Source organism: Numida meleagris, chromosome 10 (assembly GCF_002078875.1).
Source record: "Numida meleagris isolate 19003 breed g44 Domestic line chromosome 10, NumMel1.0, whole genome shotgun sequence".
Taxonomy (NCBI): Eukaryota; Metazoa; Chordata; class Aves; order Galliformes; family Numididae; genus Numida; species Numida meleagris.
The window spans coordinates 18173019-18190108 of record NC_034418.1 but is presented as its reverse complement, the minus strand read 5'-3'; the positions used below and the strand labels follow the sequence as shown (position 1 = coordinate 18190108).

Genomic DNA, 17090 nt, shown 5'->3' with positions numbered 1-17090 from the left:
GCCACTATACTTTCCCAGGGATTTTGGCTCGCTTGCGAGCGATGGCATCCTCCACGGCCTTGAGCTGCTTGAGGAGCTCCTCGCGCCGGGACAGCGTGCTGGACTTGCCCCCCTTGGCGCCCGCGGGGCCGGGCTCTGATGCTTTGCCCGGGATGCTCGTCACTTTGCTGGAGCTCTTGGACTGCGGCGAGAGCTGGCGCTTCCTGCTGGGAGAGAAGGGGCAGGGAGGTGAGATGGGAACGAAGCCCACGGGGGTGGGAGGGAAGGGGGAGGGTGGAGATGAGGCCCCGCTTTAGTAAATGGGCTGGAAGAGAGGGACCCTGAGATGTAACCTCGGGGTGATGGCCCTGAGGGCTGTGCTGGCTCATGGGGGGCCAGCCCTTGTGCTCTCCACCTGTGGGGGGTCCTTCCTGACACGCGACGTCACGCTCCTGTTCTGCTCTGGCAAAGCAATGATGACCCAAACAGCCTCCAGGAGCTGGGAACAGGCACAGACCTAGCACTGGGCCGCCCCTAGGGGAACCTGTCGCTCCTTAACCAGCCCATGGCCGGGACCAGGGCGTGCCAAACCCAGCACGCGACAGTGCCAACCCAAACAGCAGCAGAGGGTCAAGAACCAAGGACGTGGTGAACACCACGAGTCTGCAAAGGCTGAGGTTCCTCTTTAGCACCAGAAAACAGGACCTCAAGGCCAGGAGAGGGACGGGGCTGCGGTAGCTGGGGCTAGATTTTGGTTTGGGAAGACTCTGACACACAGAAGTTGAGGCTCGCTCCTGCCCCAGGCTGGGGAGAAGGGATGACAGGAGTCCCGCCGGCCGGGGGTGCTTGCTCACTGAGATCCCTGAGATGACACCAGGGAAATGCAAAGCAGTGCTGGCTGGCTCGGGGCAAGAAGGACCGAGGAAGCTTTAGGTGTGCCGCTCCACAACCCTTTAGCCAAAGGGCTCAGCGTGCAGCACAGCCCCGGGCCCCTGCAGCCACACATCCAGTTCTGCAGCGGGACATTCCCGGCAGCGGGTGCGGGTTGCCAAGACGTGGACGTGAGCTGGCCACCTGTCACCAGAGGGGATGGAAAAGCACGAAGCGCCAGCCATCACCCACCCGCTCGCACAAGGGCCCTGTTTGAACATCTCCCAGTGGGCCAGGCTATGAAGAAAAGGAACTGGGCACCTAGAGTTCAGCAGCAGAAGGAGCTGCAGTTTCTTCGTCACAGTGCTAGCATGAGGCAGAGGCACTGAGCTCGCACCTAACCCAGTTGGCTCCTCTTGCCGGAACTGACCTCAAGAAACCCCCCCCCGGGCTCCTGCTCGTTTCTGAGCCGGAACAGCTCAGCAGCAGCTTCTGCACGAACCCCTGAGCACCTCTGGCTCCTGCCCAAGAGCTCCGCGTCCTTCCTCTCCCCGTGCGTCCATGGCAACCACTGGAAAATGCTACAGTGGAGAGCCTCAGAGCTGCCCCAAGAGGAGGAACTCAACCGCTGGAGAAGTGGCGAAACGTGAAGGGGCACAAGAGCTTCCCAGGCACGTGTTAAGTCACCAGAAATGTCCACCTTCTCTGTGTGAGCCTCACCTCACCTCACCTGGGAAAGGCTTGAGGAGAGCACAGGGTCTTCTCTGCAGGGCTGTGACTTCAGGGAGACGAGGGCCTCCTGCCCCAAGCCCTGGCTTTGGCTCTGCTGCCCCAGCCTCGTCCCCACAGACCCAGGAGCACGAGCGGGCACTCACCTGTCAGCTTGTGCAGGAGATGGTTTTGGGTTCTGGCCCCTCTGTCGTTCCTGTTTGGGGGATGAGGCTCTCCCAGTTGCCTTCCTGTCGCGAGAGCCTACCAGGAAAATAAGAGGTGAGATGTTCTTGCTCGTCACCGAGCTCGCTGAGGATGCTGTCTGGAGAACCAAACAGCCCAGTCCAGCAGCAGCCAGAAAAGGCTGAGCTTTGCTTGCAAACCCACAGGGCAGGTGCACCCTCGTGCACCAAACTGGTGCTCCGTTATCCCCAGGCAGATTATCCAGTTTGCACGACGGGCGTGCAGGCACTTACGCTGGTCTGCATTAGCCACAGCTAACAGGGTGCAGAGCTTCATGAGACAGCCCAGGCTGAGGATGTTGCAGGTTTGGTCACGGCAAAGTTACAGAAAGGGGGATGTGACGCTCAGGGCACACTCATCAGCTCTGTGCCACGACACTTTTGCACAAGCTGCACGGGCCTCACGCTCACTCAGGGCTTGAGTCCCATATGCCACTGTCTAAAAAAATTTTATCCTGTAGAGCACCATGCAGAGAGAGCAAATTAAGTGCGTAATTATGCCTACAACTATAAAATCAGCACAGTTTGCTAGATCAACTCATTCACCTGTCCGCAGCCCAGCACCTGTGAACTACATCCCAGTGAACTTCAACCTCACCCAGTCCCTTCCATGCTGGGGTAGTTGAATGCAATCAGGTTATTAGCACAGAAATTTCTTCTGGCTAGCACCCAGAGTCAACAAGATACACCTACGGCTGAGACAACAGGGAAAACAACATCACGTGTCAACACTGCCTTGCTACGTCAAAACCAGGCATCTCTGGCCATTGACTCCCCTCTTGTTTTTTTGCATTCAGTCCCTCTCAATGCAGCGTGTCAGCTGGGTTTTCCAAGATGCTAACAGTGCTGCTGAGGACTCAGACAGAGGAGGACACTTGGAAAGCCTGTGTCTTTCTAAACACGCAGGGCAGATCAGATTGTGTCACACGCAAGTGGGGAAATCGTCTCATTTCACAGGATGGATGATGCAGCCAAGTATTGCACTCATCCTGGAGCCTTGGCAGCCCATGCTCCCTCTAAGCACTGCCAGAACCTCTATCAGGAGGCTGAGATCCCATTGTGATACACAGAAAATACAGGGTAAAGACGACCCTGTGAACCCAGCAGTCACATCCAACGCCGTTACAGGAGGATGGGCAGCCTCCACGGGACAGATGGACGTGTACCTACAGCGGGTATGAAAAGTAAGGGCTGCTTTGTTTTCTCGCAGGGAGTTACACAGACATAGTGGAGCCAGGCAGTGGCAAGGCACACCACAAGACAGCTAGGCACGGCCAGGCCCAGGGCTGACCTCACCTCGCTGACTTCACAGGCAGACCGCAGCGTCTCACCACCACCATGTTTTTGCAGCAGGACAGCTAATCCGCCCGCCTTATCGGGGGGTTTGGAAGGGCACATGCCTGCAATTAACCCCTGCAGCAAGGGGACTCCCAGAGGATGCTGTCCCTTGACCTGGGCTGCCTCTGGCAGCGGAGCAGGAGCCCCTCTGAGGGCTGTGTCTCACCTCTGTCGGGTGACAGGTTGGCCCGTTTGGCGGGAGGAGAGGTCGGCCTGTCTTTGTCTCCTGGCTCGTATCTCTTCCTGCTTCCTTTGTCAGCTGCCTAAATGGAACGAAACAGACAGCGGGACTGAGCAGCCACTTCCCTCCAGGGAGGGAAGCAAGCAGGTGATTTCCTGTGACAGGTGCCAGCGGCGCGCTGGCTCACTAACGCGAGCACATCCCCCATGATTAAACTTGGTGCATACCAGTCCCCACCATCACTGGCACCAAGGACAGCAAATGCCAGCGAACTGTGCCTTCCAGCACCCGTGCCAGCCGGTCATTAGGTGTAATTGCACACTCCTCCCCGCAGAGCATGCTTCACAGACTTGATAAAGGTGCCTTACGTCATAGCACAGGGAAGTAGGGAAAACTGCAGCCCTAGACTGCAACGGGGAATTCAGACTGTCAGAAAAAAACACGAACGCTTCAAAACCAGGAACCAACCATGTGATGGGAGCCAACACCCTGCTTTACCACTAAGCCCCACGAGGCCAAACTCTCTCACACGATCCAAGATCGCACCTCTGCCGAAGGCGCTCGACTGGGGCACCGGGCTCAATCCCAGCTGCTGCAGGAGGCAATCGCCACTTTTACCTCCTGACTCAGTTCATGACGTGCCAGCAGTTGGCTCTGGAGCAGGCCGGCAAGAGGACAGCTCACTGGGAGCACGCCTTCAGCGGGCAAGGTCCTAGCGCATGTGGGACCTTCGTCGGCGGCCTTCGAGAAAGCAGGGAACAGCCCTTGAAGCTGCAGCAGGAATGTGCCCCAGGGGAGCCGCCAACACGGTCCCAAGCTCCAGCCACCGCAGGGTGTGTGCTGCCAGACAGGTTCTGTCTGCAGCCTCGCCGATCCCAGCTGCAGACCTACCTGCTGAGCTCATCCTGACAGCACGGAGCCCGCAGCTCCCTTCCTTCAGCCCACGGTCCCGCGGCTGGTCCCATCCCATCCACTCCCTGGACCCCCCCGAGCGGAGGGAATCGCAGCCACCCCTCCTCTCACCTTATTCAAGAGCGTCAGTTTGATCTCTTTGTGAGCGCTGAAGCCTCCCTGCTGGGACTGGGGGGCCGTGGGCTGCTGCGTTTGGAGGAGCTGCTGGGATTTGCCCCCCTGGGTGGGCTTGGCTGATTTCAGCTGAGCAGGCACGTCCCGTTTCCGCTTCTCCTCTTTAGCGCTATCTTCTTTTTTCGACTTTCCTGTTGAAACCAAAGTGCAGATGGAGCGGCTTGTAACCAATGCCTTTCGCCTGCCCTCCCTTTGGGAGGATGCTGCTCCATCAGGGACTGAAAATACCCACACGGTTAGCACTGCACGTGGCCCCAAGGTTAAAAGATCCAGGAAACCATAACTTCCGCAGAGGGAACGCTTAATATAAAGACAAAGAACAAAAGGCTCTCGCCGCTACCTCTGCTGCTGTCTAAAAAGAACAGAGGACGTGCAACCTGATACTGGATCCATCCAGAAGATGGGCTATCACCTTGCAGAGGTGAAAGGGAACAAACAGAGGAGGGGGAACATCAGGCAGAACGCCTGGGCACGAGAAAGCAGCTTTACAGACAGAGCCACACGGATGAAAGCTCCACAGATCTTCCCTTCTTCACGGTCCCACCTGCCTCAGGGGAAGCCTCCGGACTCCCCTAGTCCACATCAAGCCCTTGTGAGCTGCTCGACCACTTTCCAGGGGCCTAGAGCATCACCAAGCTGCTTGCACATCTCTTTCTTTACCCAGGGCCCCTTAGAGAAGAAAAAAAAAAGCAAACCAGGTACCTCTACCTTTCTTCTGCTGCGCCGGGGTGGGGGATCGGGAGCTGGCCGAGGACACAGGGCTGGCCAGGTCGGCATACATGTCTTCCGAGTCGGCGCTGCGCACAGAGCTGCTGCTGGAGGAGGCACTAGAGACAGAAGAAACGCTGCTCACGCTCAGGGACCTGGAAAGAGCCAATAACCCGTTACACTCACGAATGCAACAAGAAGAAAGCATCTGTTTTGATTCTCAAAAACAGAGCGGCCGGGATGTCAGCTCCCAGGGCAGGCTGTATCCAGCGAAAGGACAAATGCTGCCGGGGTGCTGACGCTGTGAAAATCCAGAATGTGTTAGGTGGGAGTCTGGAATTTACTGTTTGTTTATAAACAGGATTAAGGCAACAACTTGAACGGGTCGCTGTTACTCCAGTAAACAAAAAGTGAAAGCAGGGTGTGTGCTACCACGTACATGTCAGCACCATGGCTCAGGTTGTCAGGGTTTCCTGGCAGTGTTTTTGTTGCCTGGTACACATTTATTCATGGAGGCTTTGAACACCTCGAGCCCTACTCCCCAGATCTCCCCGGGGTACAGGAGAGCCCAGCTGCCCGCTCTGAGGATGCACATGCTGTCGGGAGCGGTAATGACAGGGAAGGAAGACTGTAAGATGGCTATCTTCTAGTGGATTCACAACATTACAGGTGTCAGACAGTCCCAGTGATTTAAGAAAGACTTTCTGCTCAGGAACATGCCATACAGGGTGGACTTCCCTGCAGGGGCAAGTCTCCAGCACAGCCATGCCCAGATCCCAGCCAGGTGGGAGCTGGCTCACATGGCAGCCGCTGCCAGGCAGGCCCAGCTGTACGTTAACCCCATGAATATTTACTCAGCCTCTCCAGCAGGTTCTGCAGGCAGGAGCCAGGCTCACTCACTGAAAGCCGGGCTGTGCACAACCGCACGGCCTGCAGCAGCCACAAGGCAGACATGCCCTGCAACGAGCTGCAAAGTCGCTCCCCATGGGTATCCATGATGGACGTGGGAGAAGGGCTCGCTGAAAGCACAGCAGCGACTGGATGAGCCACAGCCTCCTTTGGGAAAGCTGCTGGTTACAGGGCTGCGACAGCAAACTTGGCTTGGGTACAGACCATTTCCTAGAAGTTTCCTCCTTGCCTACACACCTGCAAAAGCAACGAGGGCAGTCCAGTGCCACATGAGCAACACCTGCCCTGAAGTTTTGCACTCGCATCTCCTATCTCAAGCCCTCGTGCAGCGGGGCAGTGCACAGCAAGCGTGCCGAGTGCCCTCTGAACTTCTTGCATCACCCCTGCCCGATCTGATGAACGCGACAACCACGTCGTAAACAAGGCTGCATTTCCGTAAAATAACGCGGATATTGAACCTGGGAGTTTCACAGGGCTCAGATATGAGAATTAACGCTGGGCTGAGCCAAATCCTATTTTATCCACTGGCTTTAGGCGATAGCAGGTCTAGCTGGGTATCTGTACTTCCTCACTGGGAAGCTTCATGTTTCAAGGCTGCCTCTCGAGTTTCAGGGATTCCTGCCTATGAGCAGATGCAAGATGTCTGAAGGAAGGACTTGAAAGAGGTTTATCTACTGACTCTTTACTGGAGGGAGTTAGCTGTTTACAAACCTCACAGACTAACAGCCATCGAACTAGTCACTCGAGGCTAAATGCAAAGGGAACTGGTCATGCAACTTTACCAGCAAAGCAAAAATATCATTAGCGGGGCCCTTTAGGTGTTTTCTGACCCACCTTCCTGCCAGGCCCAGCATCTTCCCTAAGGATGTTCAGTAACTGGAGGGAGCAGAGGTTTAGAATTGCAAAGCTCCGCAGACCAAAACTGTTACCTTGTAAATAAATTAATATGTGGGGTGGTTTGGTTTTTTGTTATGTTCCCCCCCCCCCCCCCCCTCTTTCCCACAGCAAGACAAAATGTTAAGCCAAGCCCCGGACCTCAGGAGAAACAGCTTTAGTGATGGTTTAGGTAAACACGGACAGTTCAGCACACGACAAATTATTTCCTTGATGAAGCTACAAGGTCTCTACTGCGATTCAGGACTCAGGATTCATAATGCCACAAGAAGGAACATGTCCACAGCAAGAAGGAACAAGCAGGAACACATCCTGCTCGCCTACAGCTGCTGATACTGGAACCTAGAGAGAGCCTCTGCTGCGAGAAAGCACAGATGCTAACAGTTACAACGTGCTGCTACGAAGGGCCAAGGCTGTACCTGGATTTCCTGGATCCAGACGGGGAGTGGGAGGCTGAGGCAGACGACGATCTGGAATGAGATCTGGAGAGAGACCGAGACAGGGACCTGGACCGGGAGCTGGAGCCGCTGTAGCTGCTGGCGCTGCCGCTGATGCTGCCGCTGATGGTCCGCCTGCAACACAGCCAGCAACGCTCACCTCGCTGCAACCAGCAACATGGGGCTGCAGGACGCTGCCTGGGGACAGCTGGAGCACAGTGGCAGCACACTGCCCCTCTGTATTGTCTGAAAGAACAGTGCTTGGCAGATGGAATTGGTTTGGATGCTCTTCTCGGCATTGTTTTCCCTCCACCTCCTTTCTGAGCAGTAGATGCTCTGTGCAAGACTGAATTATGCCAGTCAGAGCCAGAGGAAGGATGAGCTAAAGCTGCTTAATCCCATACTGACACCAGGAGCAAACGCTTCCTATGGAGAAAAATTCTCACTGCGGAACACAGTGGGACTGCCTTGTATTTCAGGCTCTCTACATAACCACATGCATTTTTTGAGTAACACACCAGTGCTGACACAAATAGAGCTGTCAGAGTGAATGGCAGTGGGCTTTGGGTAGGTATTTGCAAGAAAAAAAAATATCAGCACACTAAGAGTGGGATATAGAAGAAGGGAAAATCTGATTAACTAGTGAAATAGAAACTAGAATGGAAGGAGCTTCTATGGAAAAGAAATGGTAGCCATCAGTTTCCACCTATGGAAAAAACTGCTTAGCTCCAGCCCTTCTCTTCACCTACTGGTAAGAAACAGGAGATGTAATCCCATGCAAAATTCAGAACTGATTCAGAACGCTTCCAAAAACCCGAATGCACAGCAGATGTACAGCCTCCTCCAAAACACACTGCTATACAGTGATCCAAAGCAAACCACGTGTGTCTTACTGCAGGACAGCAGGCTGCACTCTGCTTCCCACCCACCAAGCTTTCATTGCCAAAGCACACAGCTATTGCACCGGGATTCAAAGCTCACAGTGCAAGAAGGATGCTCAAAGAGTTTCAGCTGTGTTCTGCTGACTCAGTGTCTCTCCAAGAACAGGCAATGCTACCTGCATTTATTCCGTAACACTTTAAAATACAGAACAGATTAAGACAGATAAAAAAGATTTACATAGAGACGAGCACTCCTTGCTTGAGCGCTATCAGAAGCTTCTCTCATTTCAAATGCAAAGGGAAGAGCACAAGACAACAAAAACAATTAGAGGACAGACAGAACAAGCCCCTTGAGACATTCAGACACATGGCAGGATGAAGCCAGGAGGAGAAAGCAGAGCACAGGAGCCTGCAAGCTGTGCTTGGGCTCAGAGGACACAGCACTGCTGGATGCTGCTGGACCAGCTCTATCTTCCCATTTCCTTCCCACCCCAGGAAACAGATTTCTCCTTTAGTACTGAAGAGCCCTTGTAACAGGTACTCTAGAGACAAGCTCAGGACTTGCTCTATCTTCCAGGAGATCAAACCTCACTCCACCCCACAGCTTTCTTACCTCCTGGGTGGAGTCCTGGTCTGACGTTCCTTCCTTCTCGCCTCCCTATTATCCCCTGGTTTGGCTGGCTCTGGTGCAGCTGCTGTAATTTTAGTGAGCGGCTGAGGGACTGGAAGGGCAGCTAGTTTCTTCACTGATTTTTCACTGTAAGATCAAATTTTCATACGCACAATCAAACTCGGAAGGTGAAGAACACAGGCATTTTCTAAAGTGATGACATGCACTGACACTTGCTGCTGGACAATCACTGCAGAAAGCAAGCTCATTTCACCAAGCTGCTCTTGGACAACACAGATCTGCAAGGGATCTGTTTTCTCTACTCTCCATCAAGTCACCTCCTCAGAGACAAGCTGCTACAAAGCAGCACATTTTGGAGATATTTTCCTACTTGCCAATCAACTAATGAAGCAGACCGTGCGGAACCTCTGCTGTTCCTTATTCGAGTCGATGCTTTTTTACCTTGCAAAATACTTGATGCTAACACCTTGCACTGCTGTGCACGGCTTTTGTCATTTTATCCAGCACCCAGCATGTGAGCTGGGGATCACTGAGGCACCGCTCATTTTGGGGCTCAGAGCATTCCAACCCCTGCTCTAGTAGCTGGCTGCTGCTCAGCATCCCCAGCAGTGCTGTCACACCTGCTATTAACTGGGGAGGAGGCAGCTGCCTGCATACTGAAATAGAGACTGCTCATTCCTCTGTCTTTAAGAATATCTCAGCTCATTCCCTGAAGAACATGGGATTAAGTGCATGCAATGTGACACAGCCAAACCAATCCCCCTGCTAGTGCAGGTTGCTGCCCGGTGTCACTTGTTACCAAACCAGCACTTCACCGCATGCTGGAAGGGTATAGAGACATTGCTGCAGGCAGAGAATGTGTCCTTAAAGGGTTGACCCCTGAGATGAGAAGAAAAAAAATAATAAAGCAGGTTGGGGAGGTACAAGAAGCGTGGCAAAGGGCATTGTCCCATATTCTGGAGGATTCAGGGGGATTCCCATGGTGTAATTGATTTGCAGGTGACCTTAGCAGTGGTGACATCACTATGGTGTTGTGACACTCTCCAGCGTATCCGTAACTTGCTATGTATGACAGCAGCTTGTGAAACCCCAACTTCAGGTATTCAAAAGAGCAGCATACAAGAACTATACAAAAAACAGTACTCAACTATTCACAGTCTGCCCAACAAGCAGCCTCAGAGCCACAACACTGTTTTAATTTGTCTCCAGCATTAAAAGCAGATGAGTCTGGATCACTTCGTTATTCTAAGGATGAGCATTAACTAAAACTACAGTAGATGCACGAATTAGGCTTGCGCAGAGCTCCTGTATAAGCATTCTGCACACACAATATTTAAATAGCAAATAAGTAGCAATTTAAATAGTGAATATGCATTTCAACCCTCATGTATACGTACAATACTGAAGGATACTTGCACAGCGTGACTTGAATTTAAGATGTGAAAGTGCTGCCATTTAATCAGCTATGCAAAGCTAAACACGACTCGATGCAAGTCAAGTTTTGCATCTTCCATTTCTTCCTTAAACTGTCAGGAAGGTCAGAAAGGTCTGACTCGGGTCAGGAATTGGGCTGCTGCTTGGAAGCTTTTCTGTGCTGCGTTATCCAAAGGGATACGAAGCCTTACCCTTTACCAGCAGGTGGTAACAAGTCTCCTTTAGTCTTTGCAAGTGGCTTGTGTGGAGATGGTGTTGGGGAAGGAGAGGGTGACGATGAGAAGGACCGTGACCTGGAAAGGAAGAAGACACCAGATGCTGTCACTCATCCAGCACCCCGGATGTTGTCACTCGGTGATTCTCCTTACTGGCAAGACTGGAAGTGCCCTCCTTGCAGCTCAGTACTTGAGATACCTTGGTGACTTGCTTTCTGAAGAACCTTGACTCCACTCATTTGGAGTGCTCCTCACTCTCCCACCTTCAGAGAGAGGAATGCTAATCTCAGTGTCCTGAATGCTTGGCATTGTCATACGTGGAACGGGGTGGTGAGGGAATGTCAGCCTGCTCTGTTACAGAGATGTATGCGCTGGCGGCTGGAGTCTCTCCTAGGAGAAATCCCCTCTCCAAATGAAGCCAAGCACTCCCATCAACTAAACGATTCACTCTGAGGCTTGGTGCAATTTCAGCTCTGAAAGGGTGCCTATCTAGGGAGCCAGTTCTCCTACTATGCATATTCCAATTTGGGAAACTGTCTGCAGGGGCAAGGAAGTGGCAGGGTTATAAACATGCCTGTGTTTAATTAGTATGGGACACAGGATTGTTACTTTGAAGTGTCAGGACTATCACAAGACAAAACTGCATGGACTGCTTTATTAAAGAAACGCGATTTGCCTCTTTAAATATCAATTCCAGTGCAGCAATAGAAAAGAGATGCCAACAACTTCCAATCATAAAATGCAAATGATGGAAACATTAATCTCAGCCAGGCTCCTACAACTGCTGGGTTACCACAAGCATGGGAAACAGCCCAGCCACAGCAGCAGGGTACACGTGGGTGGGAGCACTGGGGAGAGCAGGGGGTGGCTGACACATCTGCTTCATTCCACAACTGAAGCAGCAGGCTGCCTCGCAGTCTCTCGTGTTTCCCTCGCTCAGGAGCGGATCCAACATTTCATTTCAAGAGCCGGCTATTTGCTTTCAAGTAGCACCAAAAGAAGCAGCTAGCAAGTGTTTGGGAAACAGGACCCAATTCCTTTCAAACCCATTACCTGGACCTGCTGCCTGAGAAAGAGCTGTGTCTTGAAGAGCGGCTAGAGTAAGAGCTGTAAGAGGACGATCTGGAACGAGATCGTGAGGAGCCTGAACCAGAATAGGTGGACGACCGAGAAGAGGACCTGCAAGAAAAGCATTTCATTCAGTGCCTCTTGAGAAGTCCTGAGAGACCAAGGTACACTCCTTCCAAGTTTCCAAACACTGCTCTGAAAACGCCTCTCCTGGAGGGCCTGCCAGCACTGCAGCCTTTCCTCAGTCCCCATCCCACCTTTTCTCTAAGGCATGATTCTGTTGCTTCTAGCCCCCCTGGACAGGCTTCCCTTTCCTTTAGCTAATGACTTTCCATCCCTTTTTGAGAACTCCTAGCACACAGCTTTACATCTTTGCCCCAGGCAATCCCCCCCGTTAGGCTGGGTCACACATGTAGGAGAAAACAGAAAAATCAACAGTGCAGCAATTCCAGCGAAAAAAAAAAACCTATCTGCTTCAGGAGGGCTTTGGTTTATAGATCTGTATCTTCAATTCACTGTGTTCCTCATTCTCCTCTGATACATTTTTTCCTCTTTGCAGGAGCTTCAAGTTCAAACATTTAAAGGAAATGGATCCAGCTTATGCCTCAGCTCTCTTAGATGCAGGGCACTTTTTTTTGTCCTTTTTTCTCTGAGAAGTGGACTTCATCTCCCATGCCCTGATTTCTCAGCTCCTCTGCACCTCCAGGGCTCCTGTCAAGCCTCCATGAACCCAGTGTTCTTCCCCTGGTAGCAGCATGCTTTTCCTCACCTGGGCTCGCCTCATCTCTCCAGCACTCCTCGAGTGAAGAGGCACCAATTCCTACAGCTTCCAGCTCCTTTTACTCTAAGGGTCAGTTTTCACCTTGGACAGCATCCCTAAAGACTTATTTTTCCCAAGGACACACTGCTGCTTAGCCTCCAATACATCACAGCTCTTCCCAGCACCCACGGCTACGTGACCCCCCCCTGCCTTCCATCTCACCATACACCAGTGTCCACCGCAGCGACCGAGCAGCAAGTCTTGAACTGCCTCCCCAAGCACCTCAATGTCTGCTAACCAGAGAGGCCCACCGCATTCCCTGGTGCACTACCAAGGCTTGGATGACACGCTTTCCCCCCCCCTACCTTGAAGAGCCAGAAGCGGAAGCTGAAGAAGCAGAGGTTTTCCGGCGCCTACGGGCACGGCTGGGAGAGACAGACAGCCCCAGTTTCTTTTTGGGGGACTTGGATCGGCGCCAGGGGTCCTTCCATTCGTCTGCTCTCTTGGACTGAGCGGTGGCGATGGCGGAAGCCTCCTTCTCCTTCTTTGGTGGCTCAGGCTGACGGCTGGAAAACAAAAGAGGAGTGAAGTCCCTGGGATCATCTTAACTCGTAAGGCCGATAGAAACACAGGTCCAGAAATTCATCCTACGCGCTTGGTACTAGCTTTTAATCTCTGCTGCAGGATATGCAGCATCATTTTCTGGCAATTAAGCATTAGAACAGCCGCTGTAAACAAAATAGCTTTGTAAACCTGTGACTGAAAGTGCTCAGGAAAGCAGTACCCGCAAGTTCCGTGAACTGCTCCCTTAGAGCAGCAACGTGCCAGCTGGTTTCAGCTTCAGCTCCTTGCTTCCAAGGAGCAGACACAAGCACGTGCCAGAGGGAAGGGACCCAGAAAGCTGCTTCTTTCACCTGCACCAGGTGGTCAGAGCTGGAGCAACTTCAGCCTGAGGGGCAGACCCCAGCGCAACGAGAACGCGAACCAGACCTAGACTGAGGATGGACTCGGAGTGGGCATCTGAGCCATCTCCTCAGCATGGCAACTACCACAAGCAGCCAGGAGGCACTAGGAGAAGAGATTCAGCCTGAGTTCCTCTCCCCCAGCTCCCTTATCGGAGCATCACGTGGGGCTGTCACCAGCCTCACCCCAGCCAAGATGCACCAACGTGCTGCTTCTACCTTCACCGAGGGGACGGTTACCTCGTCAGCTGAGCAGGAAGCAGTTTACACTTGGCTGTTTATCACCCTATTATTCTCTAGGTGCTTCTAAACACAGCTGAACACGTGCTCTCCTGCTCCTGATAACACTGAAGACTTGACGGGGCACCCTCCCTCTCTCCCCTTCCCTTCAAGGGCTCTTGCTGTGTTTAACCCCTTTCTTTGCTCCTCTGTCCTTCCATTCTCCCCCACAGCCCTGTGAATACCATTCAGCCCTAACTTCTCAGCATCACCAGATAGTTCCTTAATGAGTTTCTTCAGGCCCAGGCTTTATCACATCTCTTATCTGTGGATGATTTAACCTGGGTTTTTTCCTCAACCCTTACTCTACCATAAACGTGACTGGTCAATTACCTGCTCGTAACCTTCTTCGTCAGGTTTTAGGCAAAGTTTATGCTTGCTTAAAGGTTTATGAAGTCTATTGCACTCATCAAATTACCTATATAATTATGTATTTATTCCTTTTCTCCAAATAATGAACCCTCTCACTCGGAGGACCGGGGAGGGAAGGCACTTCCATCTCCAGGCTCAGCCAGTACCACCCTATTAGTCACACCACTGTGAAGCAACCACTCCCCACGCGACTTCCTCTACCTTTTGAGATAAAAAAGCAACCTCCAAGTTTTCTAATAATTCCGTGGATTGCGTTTCTTGCCACAATACTTTTCCAACAGACACGGGATAATTAAAGCCCGTCATTAGCAGCCTGCTCTTCCCTTTGAAGGCTTCACCTGGCACTAAGAAGCCTCACCAGCTCCTTGTTTGGTAGTACCCCAAATTGCCTCAGCACACAGTTGAACTCCTACAGCCTCTTGCCAAACTCCACAACTCGTATGTGACGACATCAAGGGACAGCACAGCATCCTATCCTTTCCCTATCTTCCCAGAATTAACTACGCCAATTTTACGGTTTGTCCCTCCCCTATCTCTGTCAGTGTAGAATTTAACAAAAGAAGAAATTACTCTTTCATGTTCACCTGCCCCATAATTCCCATTCCAGCCTCACAAGGTGATGCTGTGAGGATGACGTACCAGCACGCAGAACTGCTGACTGCCTGCTCAGAGTCCCAGGCAGGCTATGGCTCAGCATGATTCACCAGAATCTTGGTTTAGCCCCACCATCCTTTCCCGTATTGCTCTACCATACCCCATTTAACGTGTTATTTGCAGTGGGCTGGTCTCGTTTTCCCACATTACATCTGCAACTATATCTGAGTATCTAATCAGGGAGGAAAACCGTGATTCTGAACACAGGGCTGAGATAGACCCGACCTACTATGCATACTCTGATAACACTGCATGGCCGTAGCCAGGACTGAGCCCTCGTCCCAGCAGATTTGAGGTTATCTGGCCTCTGGAGTATCTTCAAAGCAACGAAGCACAAAGCAGGAAGAAAGGAGGTAAGGTTCGGCCTACACACCTCATATCAAGCTGTGGGTTAAAGGGCAACAGAACGGAGGAGGAGAACACTATGGGAGGATGCTACTGAACAAGGCCAGACTGCGTGTCACTCTGATGTCCTCTCCTTGGGGACGTGCTTTGGGAGATGCAAGGGGAGCATTCTGCTGGCACAGCTGGGCAGAGAGGCATGGTTTCCACCTCAAGACTCGGCAAAAACCTGCTGAGGACCTTTTCACAGCACTTAACTCTAGACCTTGGGTACGAGCTTGGAGCAAAGGCGACTCTGAGAACAATTCCCATTACTTGCACCTATTAGCTGGTTTGATGCAATTCTCTCTTGATGAGGTCACTTTCCAGAGGAGAGGTTTCTTCTCCAGGAAAACCACAACAGAAGGCCTCATTTCTGGGTATGCTTTGGCTTTTGACTCAGCAGCGAATGTGTCACCACACTACAGCCAAGAAAGAAAGATGATGCTCGTGTCAGGGCATTATCAAAGGCTTTCCTCAAGAGTTACTTGCGTGCCCAACATGTACCATCACCACATGAACTTGTTCAACTTAGCACAAGGGACTGCTATCCGATGCCATTTGGCTCCTGTCCTGCAGTGGAATTCAGGAGTCAGAATCGAAAGTGAGCATGAGCAAGTGCCGAGATCCTTACCATCTGCCTTGGAGTAACATCTCAATTACAGCCTGCACGAGTTTCCCTGCAGAGACCACCACGGGCTGCTGGGCTTTAAAAACGTGTTTGATCCTGGGGAAGGCTCTGTCTGCACTTTCACTCTGGGTGGTTTCCACTTCCCATCCTGGGCTGGACCTGGTGTTTGACAGAGCTCTCTGTGAGCCAACTCAACTCCTTGGTTGAAGAGGGAGGAGCAAACAGAACGAAGCCCCAGTTTGGAGCTGGGTTGGTGAGTCTTAGCAGCATGGAGGGACTGAACAACTGCTGGAGCTGGCACAAGGCTTACAGGGAGCTTGGCTGGTGAACCAGGAGGTCAGCTCCTGCAATTGACACAAGCTCATCCTCAGACAACATTCAGCCAGCTGCAGGCAAACCTGCTACCAAAGCACCTCTGTACATCCAAGTCTCCTTTTTCACCCAATGGCAGTTTTCAGGAAATGCTTAGGAGTGCCTTTGAGAATTAACTCCCTCATTAGGTAGGTATGCCAAGAGGTTAAATAAATGACAAAGGGAATAAAAGGGACCGATGAAGCCCAACCAAAAGCAGCTTCCTTTCCTTGCAGAGCCCAGAGCAGCAGCATCCTATGTCACCAGGGCACGAGCGATGATCGCAGAGCGCAGCTATTTCCGAAGCCCATTTTAACCTTAAAATAACTAAATGCTTTATTTTCCAGAACGAACACGTGAGTGCACATTTGGCACCGGGATTTAATGACAGCCATCGAGCGGAGAACTGAAGCTGAACGCGGCTTTGGCAAGGCGAGGAGGAACAAAGGTAACAGCGCTGCACGGCGCGGCCCCAGCTCCCACCAAAACCCGGCAGGAATTCAGAGGGGGGAGGAAAATCGAGCTGGGTGCCCCCAGTCCTGCTCGTGTGCCATGCAAGTGACGCCGAAGCGCTCCTAATCTCAGCCGGAAAATGAGCTTCCAAGGGAAAAGTGCTTCCTTCCTTCCCTCCCCGCGTGACACCAGCAGCACGGGTAACGCACATCTTATCGGCGCCCGGTGACGTCAGCCTGGCTCCGGGGCTGCTGTTTTGGCTGCCACTTCCAGCTCAGTCTTCTCCGAGAGGAAAGTCCGGCCATGACTTCAAGCCGCTTCTTTTCTCGCAGGAAAGCAGAGGTTGTGTCACCGGCACAAGTTTTCCTTCGGTGTCGGTGGAATTTTCCAGAGGAAGTGAACTCGAGGAACGTTTGCAGGCTCGTTAAGGGCTCTATAATTCCTGCAGAAGAAGCTCCAGCCGTGCGTGTGCACGCTGGCCCATCTTCCATCTCAGCACAGTGAAGTCACTCATCCCTGGCGCTGGTAACGAAGGACACCGGCTCCCAAAAGCATCCAGCCCGGGTGGCCGTGGAGCTGGGGGAGCGTTAGCAGAGGTTTTGCTTTTCTCAAGAGCTTTCCATCTCCAGCCGAGTAATCAGTTGCTTAAAAAAAAAATAATAA

General features: G+C 52.2%; 1 protein-coding gene across 4 annotated transcripts in view; it reads right to left on the bottom strand.

Moving 5' to 3' along the window:
- The window catches only part of ZC3H18 (zinc finger CCCH-type containing 18), a 39525-nt gene continuing 22439 nt past the window's right edge, over positions 5-17090 (bottom strand). For all 4 annotated transcript variants that reach the window (XM_021408546.1, XM_021408547.1, XM_021408548.1 and 1 more), the window contains 10 exons: positions 12710-12910; positions 11570-11695; positions 10493-10594; positions 8850-8993; positions 7338-7490; positions 5110-5270; positions 4345-4538; positions 3307-3403; positions 1725-1821; positions 5-203 (listed from right to left, as the gene is read on the bottom strand). In XM_021408546.1, coding sequence (XP_021264221.1) covers positions 5-203; positions 1725-1821; positions 3307-3403; positions 4345-4538; positions 5110-5270; positions 7338-7490; positions 8850-8993; positions 10493-10594; positions 11570-11695; positions 12710-12910 — 1474 coding nt within the window. The remainder of the gene's footprint in view (positions 204-1724; positions 1822-3306; positions 3404-4344; positions 4539-5109; positions 5271-7337; positions 7491-8849; positions 8994-10492; positions 10595-11569; positions 11696-12709; positions 12911-17090) is intronic.